Raw genomic sequence first — 14,624 nt, forward strand, 5'->3', positions numbered from 1 at the left:
GCCCACCCAGGCTACCACTGATTATGCATTGAGGATGGAAGATTTATGGACATGAAAGTTTTTAATAACACACACATACTAGTAGTTCCAATAGAGGAAATCTGTTTTCAGTTCAGGAATATGGGACGACAGGTTGCAACCCTTGGACTACCAGTTTCTGAAACCGATAGTCCATTAGGAATACCAAAGAAAAAAGTAAATTTCGAGCCCTGTGTAGAGACATTCCGTTTCATTCTATTATATACTAGACAACTTTAAAATGATATGATGTGGTAATATACATGTAGTATCCATATCCTATTTGTATGTACATGTGGAGTTAGACTATAGGACTAGATATGAAAATTTGGAAACTTGTGAGATGAAATTCATAATGCTGATTCTGTCCTGTACATATATATCTATTTGATGTGATGATATGTTAGAGCAGTCTCTGTTATATAGTTAAAATTTGTATGTGTGTGATGAATTTAACCCTTTCATTCCTAGAGACAACATTGGGATAAATAGAAACTTGATTGTAAGAACATTTTCTAAAATTTAAGAATATTACTTCATTGGGAAGTAATATTTCTTGAATTCTGGTCTAAAATAAAGTTGATCTTTTTGCAAAAATTACAGAGAAACAAGAATTTTTGTTCAAAAATTTTGGCGGGAAAGTTTCTAGTCCTGAAAGGGTTAAATTCACTTATCCATTACAAACATCTAAGCTGACAGATATGGAAATCTGTGTAACTAAAAAGTCAACTATCAAGTTAATGTAGATGATCAAAAATAAGAATCTAGTTGCAAATACGTTTTAATGTTAAAAACTTTAATTTTCAGTCACTCACAAAAATAGAGTGAAAACTAAAGGGTGTAATGATGATACTTTTCTTGTATGGCTAAACATAGACCTTGTTTACCCAACGTCTTTGGGCAAACATTTCAGAAGAGTCATGTATAGCTCACATTGTTTCAGATAAAACAACAGGTTCATCCCATCATTCTATTCTCCTCCAGAAAATTTTTCAAGACTGCATTATTTGCATTTTCTTATAAAAAGGTAAGAACAGTCACAACCTACTTTCATTTTTGTGCTAATGACATCTGTTCTATTATTAGGTGCGTACAAGAGATATGGGAGGATATGCATCCACTTCAGAGTTCACAAGAGCCGTCACTAACAACATCCGTCTGTGAAATGGATGTATCATGGATGAAATTAACATCAGGGTGTGAGATGTTCATCATGATGATATAATATCAGTCATTTGTTACTCATTGTAAATTAGAACTATGTAAAGGTTTGTGTGTGAGAAAAGATATCGTGTGTACAGTACAATAAATTATTAATACACAACGTTTGTGGTTTGTACAGCCAATGTTGAAAATATAAATTGACTTTTAATGATGTGAAAAAATGGAATGTTTAGTGTAACCCTTTTGAGCAGTGTGTTTGTGGTTTATCTCCTCCACATTATATATCAACATTATGTAAGTTCACATCATTTAATCCCTTCCATCCCCATTTCAAATGAAGTGGAATCACCCTCCTATGAAATATAGATTCCAAATACAAAATGATAGGGGTAGTAGGTATAAAATGGTGATAATGTTATGTTTATATGCTCGCAGTAAGTACTAACAGTTAATGCAAAGGATGGTAAACCCAGAATACCTCATGTCTTAATGTAAAATTGGTGTAGTAACTGAGGCTCCCTTTTAGTTAAACAACTCAACTATACCATCCCAGGATAAAGTAATGTAAATAACAACCACAACAAATTTATAGTTAGAGATAGTAACAACAATTTCAAAAATTATGTCCAAATATACAAAAAGAAATTACAAAGTGTATAGATAGAGGTAAATTTACAAAATACACTGACATGAAAAAAGCACTGTTTTATTTAGAATCAATTCTGATTGACTAAGTGTAATATGTGTTTGTCAACTACGCACAAAAGACCTGTGGTAATTGAGACAAAGATTATTTATTTTATTAGTAACCAATAAATTACATCATTATATAATTTTTGTACTACATTCGACTTCATCTCTGTAAGTTGCTGGACATAACCATGCATGTTTCAATAATTGGAATTACTATGAAGATATTTCAATTTGAAACAAATGGTACTAAAACACATAAAGAACAGGCTAGCCCATTTAAGGTGGCGTAACATTTGACAAAATGTTTCTCAAATACTTAAAATCCTTTGAAGTGAAAACAACAACTGTGCAAAGTGTGATTTATACCCTCACACAAGCCAAGTTGAATGTGTTCAAAAATAAAATATGGAATGTATGCCCCGGTTGTTCTACATAATGAGAATATGCATCTATGTCATTAATGATTTCATTGGTGCTCATAATATGAGATTTTTAATAAATTTAACATGCAGAGGTATTATCATCTCATTCCTCAACAGTTTCTTAATTCAGCCAGAAAAAAGACACTATGTCATTACTCATCTGTTTGACTCATAGTGACAAGGCCCCTTAGGTCACTGCATATTTGTTTTGGGCTGAAGGGACAAAATTATTTGGGAATAATTTCTACTTTAACAACACACAGAGAAGTACTATGAGTACAGTGTCAGAGTTATGAGAAAGAGAGATTTGGCAAATCCTAACATGAGAATCAGAATGATTTTACTACCATAGCAGCTATGTGAAATTTTACAATTTATGTCATCATCCATGTATTTTATTGTTGTCTACATCACATGTACACAGATTATACCCATTTACTATTTTGTGTATTTGTTTTAACAACACCTTGATAAATGTAACTTTTCAGAGCTTTCTATGCCAACTTTCATGAGTAAGTTACATACCCTTTTTAAGATATACCATACACTGTTGTTTGGGATGTTACTTTTTGCACTCTCACTTCACTTTCTTGAAGCAGTGACATTGACAAGACTATGCCAACAAGTGTATCACACAGTCTTTAGAATAGTTAGAACATGCAGGTGAACAGATGTTTACAGATTTGTAGTTTGTTATTTAGTATATACACATTTACTTAAAAGTGATATGCCAAGTTTTACCCGATTTAAGACGTATCAAACAGACATATACTAGATAGAAACAAATTCTTCAATGGCATCAGGAGGACAGAAGTGCACAATACTATTTTACTGTTTAAAAACTGTGCTGACTGTAACTGGAGTATTATAATTTTTTGCCAAACAACCAACAATATATTCACTGAAAAGCCAATAATTTGATATTACATTTCAATATTGTTTGCAAAGACTTGTACAGTGACTGATGAGTTGAAGAAAACAACTCTGTTTGAAGAAAGGCATCATTTGATTTTGGCAAATTGTGTCAAGGGGGTTCTAATCAATTGAATACTGCATTGCATCTTGGGAAAAGGTCAACAAACTCTGTATTCACTGAAAAATATGAGAATGACTATTGACTGTGTCATATTTTTAATTGTTTTGATTTTTTTTTCCGCCAACATGATTGACTTGTAATCTTTTGATATTTCCTGTTCATATTGTATGACCCATCAAATAGTTTGTCTGTTTTTACTTACATGTTTTCATCTATTTATTTATCCGATACCATTCATTGTTATTTTAATGATCTAGACGATAGTTGTGATTTCAGTCAGTCACTATGAAATAAATCAAATCAGTCAAATAGTTGATTTTCATGACTAACTTAGGTGGTAGTTGTGATTAATGAGTATCTTAGGTGGTAGACATGAGCCATGACTAGGTTGAAGCTATGATCCATGACTTACCTAGGTGGAACTTGGGATTCACCACTTACCTAGGTGGTAGTTGTAATTTCCTTGACTTACTTAAATGGTGAAATTGTACTGTGAGGTGCTAATATAAAGAATACTAGACCACTTGCATAAGGATTCAAATTGTCAGTTAGTTCGTACCATTTTATACATCCCTGGTTCCTACACTTTCATCTCTATTATTCATCCACTCATATCAAAGTACATAATATAATACACTTCATGGCTTGATTTGCCAGATTTTTAAACCCAAACTATTTTAGGCAGCATATAAATGTTTTAGATCACTTATATACACTAACTTACATTGTATAGCTATTTTATGTGCTCTGTATTTATAATATTTACACTTTGAGAAGAAGACAAAAATAAAGTACATCAAACATGGATGGAGAGATTACTGCTTTACTTTGTGTGTGTGTCTGTGTTCATGCTTCATCATTAGAGAGCCTTCAGTAACCACAAGGCGGGAGGGCTGAGAGAAATCAAGAGTGGTTGTTGTGTAAAGCCTGACTCCCCCCCCCCCCCCATTCCATATTCTAAAAATTGACCCTTTCCAAATTTCCTTTCTCTAAAACATGACCCTCGCTCTGTTAAAATATTTCAAAAACATGGGTTAAAATTCTGTTTTAAGTGAAAAGGGATAAAAATCATAATGGTACTCTATCCCAGTACTACCACCACATTTTTTCCATTACTACCACACTCACCATGGGGAATTTGTGTGAAGGCATTGCAATAATTCATTATTTAATCAATACTTTTATTTGGATCTAATTGACAGAGCGGAAGGCCAGAACTACCAAAACTACATGGGTGCACTATCAACAATATCGAACTGAGGTCGATATCTCCACTCCACCACATTCTTGCCTATATCTTATCACAGTGTTCCCTCATCACTCCTAGGAGACCCTCTTCTCTCCTCACACAAAAACTAACAATTGATTCACTGCCTGGTTGTCAGCAGTGATTGACATGTTCTAATATTACAGTACAATGGTGGCAGTGGTGGGATGTGGAAGCAGTAAGGTGCAAAATCACAACAATATGCAGATACCAAATACAATCAAAGTAAAATGTGACCCTCCTGTAATTCTATTTTCTTAAATATGCTGCCTCCCCCTGAATATCAATTTGTAAAAGTGAACCTCCCAACACACACACACACACACACACACCACCACCACCACCAATACCTCTTAGCCTTCTCCCACCTGTAAATTACTGAAGGCGCCCTAACCTGGATAATTCATTTTGCATAGATGGCAGATTTCTTTGTTAAGGTTTATTTAGAAATCAGACAGTTCACTTGGTCATAGTGGGTGAAATTGATGAGACAGGTCTATTGATACTTAGTTCATGTCTCCATTGTGGACAGATTTCTTCATCAAGGTCTATTGAGAAAGCACAGTTGTAAGTTATGGTCACAGTGGATGAAATTTATTACACAAGTCTATTGATAACCTGGACTGTTCATTTTCCACAGAGGGCAGATTTCATTGTCAAGGTCTATTGAGAAATCTGACAATTCAATTGGTCAAAGTGGGTGAAATTTATTTTGAAGGATTTTTTTGATAACCTGGACAGTTCATGTCTCAATTGAGGGCAGATTTCTTTGTTAAGGTCTATTTAGAAATCAGACAGTTCACTTGGTCATAGTGAGTGAAATTGCTTATTGTAAAAGGTCTATTTTAAACTACTTGTAATTGGTTCATTTCAATCAGAGTGTGAGATTTATTGTGATGGTGTATTGAATTTAAGACAGTTGATGTAAATTGTCTTGTAAAGTGCACTACACTAAGAAGACAACTCACCAGTACTTGATGTTCATAGACAAAAGATTTATTTGATTTCTTACAAAGGCTACAACAAAGACATAAATGTACACACAGACATAGACAAAAGTAAAACTGGGCTTCAAGATTTCCACATAAAATAAGACTTTGGTGTCTATAATATTTGTTTTAGATTCTCTCATCTGACTAAGTTTTGGATAGAATATCCATTTATGTTCCTTTTCCTTTTCTCTGTTATGTTTTGAACTACCTCTTATCCTGTTGGAAAATAGGGATGTGAAGGTGAAGGGGTCAAACTTGCAAGCAATAAACATCATTATAGTATGGTTTTCTACATTCTAAACAAGATTGTAAGGAAATGTTAGGGAAAAATCTGTGAACCATGATGGCTGAAGACCAGTGCTTTGAGAAAGCAAATTATACCAACAAGTAGGAGGGATACATGTTAACAAATAAACATGAGAATATAATTATCTATTAAGGGCAAGTGGTAAAATAATTGAATCTCCAAGTTCCATTGTTCTATTTCAATAATTTGTCCTAACTGTTGGTCCTCTCACAGTGCACTCCTTTTGTCTGTTTTGGGCCAGCTTAGTTCAGAAATTGTCCCACAACAGTTTTCAAGACTGCTCAGGTGGCTGGACGGAAAGCGCTCTCACAAGACTGGGTAGGCAGTTCACATAACACTGTGTAAGTAGACATGTATAAATATAAGTTATAGACCAAAAAATGAATCATCTTATTATTCTAAATTTTGTATGATAATCTATACACATGTTTGCATCACCAGTCACTTGGGGTTTAAACAATCAGATAGTAGTAAGTACATAGGAAAATGAATAATTCTTTTAATAATAGCTGACAATCTGCTATATATTGCGTATATATGCCCAAATACAAACACATGACATTAAACTTATCCTTCGAAATATTCAAGGCAAAAAATATTGAAACATCTGCTGGTTGGTAGTGAAAATCTTGACATTGTTATTGTTGTGAAGAATGCTGATATGCTCTTTATACTACTTACTTAGCATTAAAACATATGTCAACAAGTATGACAAAATAACAGTCACATGTCCACCACATCACTGAGCTCTACATTTTTACTATTTTAGTATCGAACAAGTATGACAAAATAACAGTCACATGTCAACTACGTCACTGAGCTCTATATTTTTACTATTCCAAGTGACAATTATTTGCATACTGCCTTGCAGCAGGTAGAACAATAAAATTCATTATGAGACTAGTTATGATTTTCTGATACATTCTATTCTGAAAGTTAACATTGAAAGTGTAAAACAAGTGCACTGTAGTAACATAGTTTCACTACCAAACCTCCTTACCAAGGTATCCCAGTACTTAACTTTCTCTTTGTACAGGTGTTTTCATTACCATTAAACAAATGCAAAGGAAATCAGTTCAAAATTTATAAATGTCTACCATTTAAGAAAACACTGCTCTCACAAGAAAATAAATCGGCCTCTTTTTTTTTACTTCATAAAGAATACATAGGATACACAACAAAATTCAAGTTGGACACCACAGTAATGTACTTGGTGCCTTGCAAATGGATGTTTTTCGGAATACAATATATTTCTCTAAATAATCACACATAAGTAGGCATTTTCCAGCTAGTACAAAGACATAGCATTTTGATACTATTTGACTACAGGTATTTTGTAAATGAGATCCCTTGTAACAAAGCTTGTTATTGGCTGGTAATGTAAGTACAGGTTTAGGAAATTTGTAACAAAGTTTGTTATTGGCTGGTAAAGTAAGTGTAGGCTTGGGACACTTACAAGCAAACAACACCTGACACAAAGTAATTGCAAAGTACAGAAAGAAAGTGTACACTTATAATACAGACACTGCTGAACTTAATTGATGCTTTTCATATTGAAGAAAGGAAAGGACTTTAATACAATTTGAGGAACTACTTTTGACCATGTGATGATAAAATCTTTAAGAATGGATATTTAGTGTGTACGTTTGAGCTTTCACACAGTTTTTGAGATAAAGCTGCCTCATTCTTATAACCTATGGCCTCATTTCGTATGCAACTATTGAAAACGTCCATTCCCAGGACCTCATTTCATATACAGCCAATTGAAAGGTCCATTTCCATGACCTCATTTCATATGCAACTATTGAAAACGTCCATTTTCCATGACTTCATTTCATATGCAACTATTGAAAATGTCCATTTTCCATGACCTCATTTCATATGCAACCAATGGAAAGGTCCATTTCCCATGACCTCATGTCATATGCACTCTTTGAAAAGTCACTTTGTTTGGGATCAGCGGGCCTGCAACCCTATGATATCAAAGCTTTGAAGTTAACAAACATTCTACTTTCCTGATCACAAAAATAATGTGCTGATAAGACTTGGGAAAGACACTGTTAGGTGTGAAAGTTCATCATTGGGTCAAAGGTCAAATATACATTCATCTTGTATTTGAGATCTATACCTAAATTGAAAACGAAAGAAAGAAGTCGAAGGACAAGTTTACAGCAGAGCTTTTCACTGTTTCTGTCCATATGTTGGTAATAATACAGAACGTTATTTTGTTAATTAATCAACACACATCTAACAGAGTCTATAAACATTACTTTCATATCAGTTGACAATATATTCTGAATGTCATTTTAAAATCCTGTGATATGCAGAAGAGATCCAAGTTGGTCTCAATCAATCAATCAATCAATCAATCAATCAATCAATCAATCAATCAATCAATCAATCGATGGTGAACTGCCCCAAAAATAAGTTCTTTGGTAAATATTAACCATACAATGCCAAATATTATCCAGCAATGATCTACCACAGTCTCACTGTGACAGAACGAATATTTTTGATCAGGACAAAAAAAAAATCTAATATATCTCCATAAAGTACATAATATATGTCACCCTCCCCATTCAAAATTCCCATTTCACTCCCTCCCCCACTGTCCTGTGACTTATACCCCTGATTGACATATTTCCTCTGGCAGAACTTCAGAAACAATTGGTATGCATTAAATTGACAAAAAGACAGTCCCCAAAGTGTGGTAATGTCAAGCACATAATTTGCCATGGCAACATATCAGCTGGAGGTCTGAATATTAAGTAATATATGTCAAATGTCAACAGATTTAGAGAGTGACTACATGTACTAAAAAAGGTCCGGTGTAATATCTTAGGGTTATCTTTAGAAATGAAAAACATGGTTTGTTACATGTATGTGTAGTTGACATACTTTTAAGGAACTGAACGAATGTTTGCTATGACAATTCACATAAATAGGGTTTTATGGCATTCATTTGACATTATCTAGAATCTTGGGGTCTGGGGGGAGTGCCAACACCTTTGGGAACTGCCTTTGAAGCTTGGCATCTGGACTTACAAACATTACACTGAGGTGACATGACATTAAATAGAAGGAGTGAATGGATTTCTAGCTCGTCTGCTCATCTGTACAAACTCCAATATCTGCATATATCTTCCACAACAAGGCTTGATTGGTCAAGAATTGTCTGTAAGATAAATGCACTTTTCTACTTCTTCTTTTTACCAACATTTTTCAAAACCCATTCTACTCCACACTAAAATTGAGAAAAAACAAAACAAAAATCTTAATATTGATAGAAATAGAGATCTAGTCAAGGAGATACTATTTACTGAATCATAAGATTTTGCCAAATGTATGCAAATTAATGTATTCCTTCCATTCTTTTATAGAAACCATTCTATTCTTGCTGGCCTACATCATACATGTAACATGACGTAGGAAGGAACAATAACTGAACAGCCAAGAATTAAATAGTGTTGAAGTTTAATAACTATATCAAGTAGAGTGATATCAACAAATATTGTGATAAACAATCTAACAAATTGTGATGAGAGGGTGTAATAAGATTAAAGTGGCCATATGGATGAGAATTTGGTATTTATTTTGGATTTTCATTTGATAAAACAGCTTCACTATGTTTTCTACTTGAAAAAATAATGAAAAAGAGCATATACCAAGTCCATGTTCATAACTCAATACATTGCAAAAAGATGCACAAAGTGTAAAAAGTTTGTTATTGTACGTACAATAACAAACTTTTTACATTGTTTAATGTTTTGCCGTTTATTGAGATGTGAACATGGACTTGGTATATGTTATTTCACATTATTTTTTCAAGTAGAAAAACATGGTGAAGCTGTTTTATCAAATAAAAATCCAAAATAAATACCAAATTCTCATCCATATGGCCACTTTAATACTGAAATCTGAAATAGTAAAACAACACTAACTAATTCTATTTAAAGGTGATTCAAAATGCTCACATTCACTATCGCTAATTTGCTAGATGACATGTTTGTGAAATGCAGTCTGGTTTTAAAACTTTTAAAAAGCATCTGCAAACAACTTCAACTTTTTGAATCACCTTTAAGGTTTGTGTATATATATATAGTAACTAAAAGTAGGGGCATGTAAATAAAGTGTACTTCAAATTAAATTTTGTACTATGTAGAGACATTGGCTTATGATTGATATATAATTTCTCTTTGCAAATAGCTACAGTAGTATACATTATTCTTATTTCACAAAAGGTCAGGTGACATTCATCGTCTCAAGTAACTCACCTTTATACCCTCTCCAGTTGAAGCTGAACAAGCCTGAATTTGCCAGTCTCGGTCCTTAATTGTATGTAGATTCAATCCCTCTGAGATTTCAGAAGCTCTTGAAGCATTGAACAGATCTTGTTTATTTGCAAATACAAGAAGTGGTACACCACTAAGTTTTTCTTCATCTAACAGCTCTGCTAATTCCTGAAAACAATCATACAAGATGGGTTGATATGAGGAACATTTACATAAAGTCAACAGATTTGACAAGAATGCTACAAATTTCATTTGGTAAGGGGTCATCTTGTATAAGACTGATATTAAAAAGGAAGTAAACAAACTAAGAAACTGCAAACATAATAGTTGCACATGAGCACATATTCTCATTGGGCAAACATTTCTCTGCACAGACATGATAAAACATATGGTAACCGTTTGTCTACTTATTTTTTCATAGAAGTAGAATTAGTTAACAATATATCAGGTGTGTGAGTCTACACTAGTCTACAAATTAAATACCAATCTGAGACATACTATACATCTATAGTTCACATTTCCATAACATTTTCAAAACCTCTCCAGATGAACAAAAAAGTTGGATTTGAAGAAACAAATTAAACAATTTTTACACTGGGAATACAATTTATAGACAATGTGAATAAAAAGTCTCATCTTAGTTCAACTGTACAGTCTGATTATTAATATCTCCTTTACAACATCCTTCAACAGTGTATACAGGTTACGGGTAGACAAGTCATTAATCTATAGTATATCCTACTGTTTGTAATATTTACTATAGGTTACTTTGACAGGATACAATTCTCAATAATGGATTAGTGGTTTCAGACATAATTGATGGTAATGTCTTTGTAATTATTCATTCTACTAGTATCACAAAATGACATCTGAGTATAAAATAATCACCAACTACCATTTGTACAAACCAAGCATCATTGTTGTAGAAATAATCTCAACATAATGATGTAACAAACCATGATTTGTTAACAATCTAACATTTTACAGTGTTTTATCATACAATTTTAAATATCTTGTGTGAACTCGATGTATTCAAATCAATTTTAAATATCTTGTGCGAACTCAAAGTATTCAATAAACCAATTTGAAATATCTTGTGTGAACTCAAAGTATCGGTATTCAATAAACCATTTTAAAAATCGTGTGAACTCGAAGTATTCAATAAACCAATTTGAAATATCTCGTGTGAACCCCCCCCCCCCCCCCTCCAGGTGTAAACTCAGCTTGTGCCCCTTTAACACTAATCATATCAGTACACACAGATGAGATGTCACATTTCAGATTTCTGATAGGACACAAGCATATACATGTACAATACACATGTACAATACACATACAAATCAGTCAAAAAAGAAAAAAAGAAAACCCCTGTTTACTTACGGCTCCAGTTTCTTCAAACCTCTTCCGATCTGCACTATCAATTACATATATAAGAATATCTGTATTTTCAAAGTAATTTTTCCAATAAGGACGGATCTTTCGTTGACCTGAAATGAGATGGTAAGAAATGTTGAAAGCCTTTCTATGTCAATTTACAATAAAACAGAAAAATACTTTCAACTGGTAATGCACAGCAGGTTAATAGCACCATAAGTACATGTACAAGAGGTCTGTCTCTATATAAGCAACACTGTAGACATCAAGATGTGAGACAAATTTTAAATGTTACTGAAAGTTATTATCTTAACAGAATGACAAACTGTCAGTGTCGATCTGTTGTTTCACAAACTCTATACCTCTACTCTTTCTTTCTTGCCATTTCAAAATAGTAGGAATTACATCAATTACATTTTTTTATAGAGTTTCCAAGATACAGACTACTGATAAGTATGTGGCACTACTAGCACTATAAATTGGATCTGAAAATACTAAAATTGATTTGATAATGAATTCAATGGACATAAACTTGCCTAAAAAATCACTAACTTAGATCACAATTGTGCTCATTTGACCTGTTTTTAATGTACTTTACTTTATGATGTAATATGTAAATACATGTAGCTGGCTGATTGTCAGGCAAGTATAGTAATAACGCATCATATAATGCATCTTCCCATCACAGCAAACTGAGAGAAATGTGTGTCAATGTCGCTGACCTGATGACAATACCAGCATCTAAAGCTAGGAGTGACAGACATACAAAAATGCATTCCCTTCACTAAATAAAGGTTTCACGTTAACTAGCATCTACAATTCATTATACTTGTAACTAGGAGACAAACTTAACACTACAGTTACAAAACATATCTTACAAGTATTTTCTTCAATCCCATAAACAAGTAATTCAAATTTTGATGGCTTTTCAAGGTAACAGATCTTTAAACTACCAAGGGAAAATTGCAAAATGTTGATAAAATGTGGTAGACTTACCTCCAATATCCCATACATTAAGTTTAAATCCTGATGAATTGACACTCTTTATATTAAACCCCTGTGTTGGTGTTATATGACTAATATCTTCAGATGCCAGTGTTTTTAACAAAGTAGTTTTACCAGCATTATCGAGACCCAGTAGTAGAATTCTCAATTCCCTGTCTGGTGCACTCTTTAGCTTCCTAAGAATGGATAGGAGACCCTGGAAACACAAAACAATGCCCATTTTATGTTGGCTTCATCTTTACATTATGAAAACAATATACCAACCAGTAAATCACATGATATAGTAAGGCCTAGTGTGTACTATAGTAAGCACAATTTTGTTAACAGCTGATGTGTACAAATTGATACCTATCTGAGGAAATCCTACATGTAGCACAACATTTGCAACATCAATTTCCAATTGTATTGCAGATAACTGTGACTTCCTCTTCACAGCCAAAACAATATTGTCAATCATGTGTATAATATATGACCTTGAAGTTATACACTATAGTAATTCATGTGAATGTGATAAGTTTACATACATAACAGATTTTTTTCAAGAATTTCAGTCCTTTTGTTGAATTTAAAAGATATATATAGAACAGCTGGCCAACAAAAAAAATCAGGAATTTGAGTATATTTGTTGATTTAAAAGATAAAACAGAAAATGACATTTACATACACATTATATAACAATGTAATATAAACCATAATACACAAGCAATTAGTTGTCAAACACCTGGTTTGTTTATAATATGGATTACAAGGATAGGGTATCAGTTCCATGAAAATTGACATGCCTACGTGACTATATTTTGATGTCAAAGAATATTCCAATAATTGGGTGCATGGCATTGCATGACTCAATTATGACCTAGTTTCTTAGCTTGGACTGTCAGTGTCAGCTGCTACCATGGAAATAACAAACGACCGGAAACCAGAATATGCAGTTATCTTTTGATATCTCTATGACAATTGATTATAACGTTGTCAACACTATTTTTGGTCATTAACTTCACTCTTACATCAACAGAATAACATCACAGTTTTTGTGAGACACTGACAAATACTGTAGCTGTCAATGTATTATGTTTATCTATTGTCTGTAATATGAACCAAGTATATGGTGTGATCATTACACAGTTACACACAAATAAACCACCATTGTTCTTTCATGTGGTTTTATCAGTTAATGTCTTTAGTATTCCCTAGCACAAGATATAACTGTTAAGTGTTATTTTCTTTTCAGCAAAAGTGTCAAGTCATTCATTATTTCATATTTATACTAAAACATGATGACACACGGTATTCTTATCTTAATGTGAAATCCTACTACTGGTACTACTACTGCAGCTACTAGCAATGTAGCATGACTAGTACTAGTGCCATGCAGAAGGAAGTTCCTCGGTTAAAAGATGCGGTTTTATTATCAGTTACATTTACAAGGACTTGCAAGCGTTAATGATATGTCGTCACAAAACAAAATGACTGGTGAGTGGTGGTTTGAACTGAAGTATTGAATGGGATCGGTTCAACGGTTTTGAAGACTGCTTTAGAAAATTATCTTGTCTACTTGGCATTGTCCCCCACTAAGATGCTAACATTTTAGACATCTTTTGACGACTTTTCCTCTGTCAACTAGCAAACCATTTACAACTAACTGTGTAAAATATAGCTGGTCTGCTATCTGCAACACTAAAATATCGAGGACATTCCCAACAATGCGGATACAGTGGCTGTAAAGGTGTTTTTTACGCCGAACAGGAAGCGATCTCAATATTGACAATGACGTGATCACACTGTCGCGGCGACCATGTTGAAAACTAGAAATGGAAAAACAACATTGTTTTGCCAATGTATCTTTCATCTATGACCATGTATCGTTATTTTAGGCTCTGGATAATGGATATGTTCAGAGGGGGTTAAAACGAAGGCTTATCTGTCAGTAAAAACAAATAATCGGGGAATCACGCGTACTCACCATTTTGAAACCACCTATGCCGGGGTAACTATGCGTGACGTCACCTCAGTGGTATTGTGGGAAACTTTGCCAACATCCGCCCTGCGGTCAC

The 14,624-nt window shown here is 33.5% G+C and overlaps 3 protein-coding genes across 3 annotated transcripts in view; 1 reads left to right on the forward strand and 2 right to left on the reverse strand.

Annotated features, from left to right (window-relative positions):
- LOC144446083 (isocitrate dehydrogenase [NAD] subunit beta, mitochondrial-like) overlaps positions 1 to 4,134 on the forward strand; it is a 14,730-nt gene extending 10,596 nt beyond the window's left edge. Inside the window, exon 10 of the mRNA XM_078135778.1 lies at positions 1,105 to 4,134. Within this exon, the coding sequence (XP_077991904.1) occupies positions 1,105 to 1,182 (78 nt within the window). The 3' untranslated portion in view covers positions 1,183 to 4,134. The remainder of the gene's footprint in view (positions 1 to 1,104) is intronic.
- The window catches only part of LOC144446966 (uncharacterized), a 23,631-nt gene extending 14,660 nt beyond the window's left edge, over positions 1 to 8,971 (reverse strand). Inside the window, exon 1 of the mRNA XM_078136832.1 lies at positions 8,945 to 8,971. Coding sequence (XP_077992958.1) covers positions 8,945 to 8,971 — 27 coding nt within the window. The remainder of the gene's footprint in view (positions 1 to 8,944) is intronic.
- LOC144446967 (ADP-ribosylation factor-like protein 3) lies at positions 5,575 to 14,588 on the reverse strand. Its single transcript, XM_078136833.1, has 5 exons — positions 14,534 to 14,588; positions 12,562 to 12,766; positions 11,572 to 11,678; positions 10,174 to 10,359; positions 5,575 to 9,143 (listed from the first exon to the last, which is right to left on the reverse strand). The coding sequence occupies exons 1-5, from the start codon at positions 14,534 to 14,536 to the stop codon at positions 9,096 to 9,098; spliced, it is 549 nt and encodes a 182-aa protein (XP_077992959.1). The 5' UTR covers positions 14,537 to 14,588; the 3' UTR covers positions 5,575 to 9,095.
- Positions 14,589 to 14,624: the final 36 nt, after the last annotated feature.

Source organism: Glandiceps talaboti, chromosome 15 (genome assembly GCF_964340395.1).
Source record: "Glandiceps talaboti chromosome 15, keGlaTala1.1, whole genome shotgun sequence".
Classification (NCBI taxonomy): Eukaryota; Metazoa; Hemichordata; class Enteropneusta; family Spengelidae; genus Glandiceps; species Glandiceps talaboti.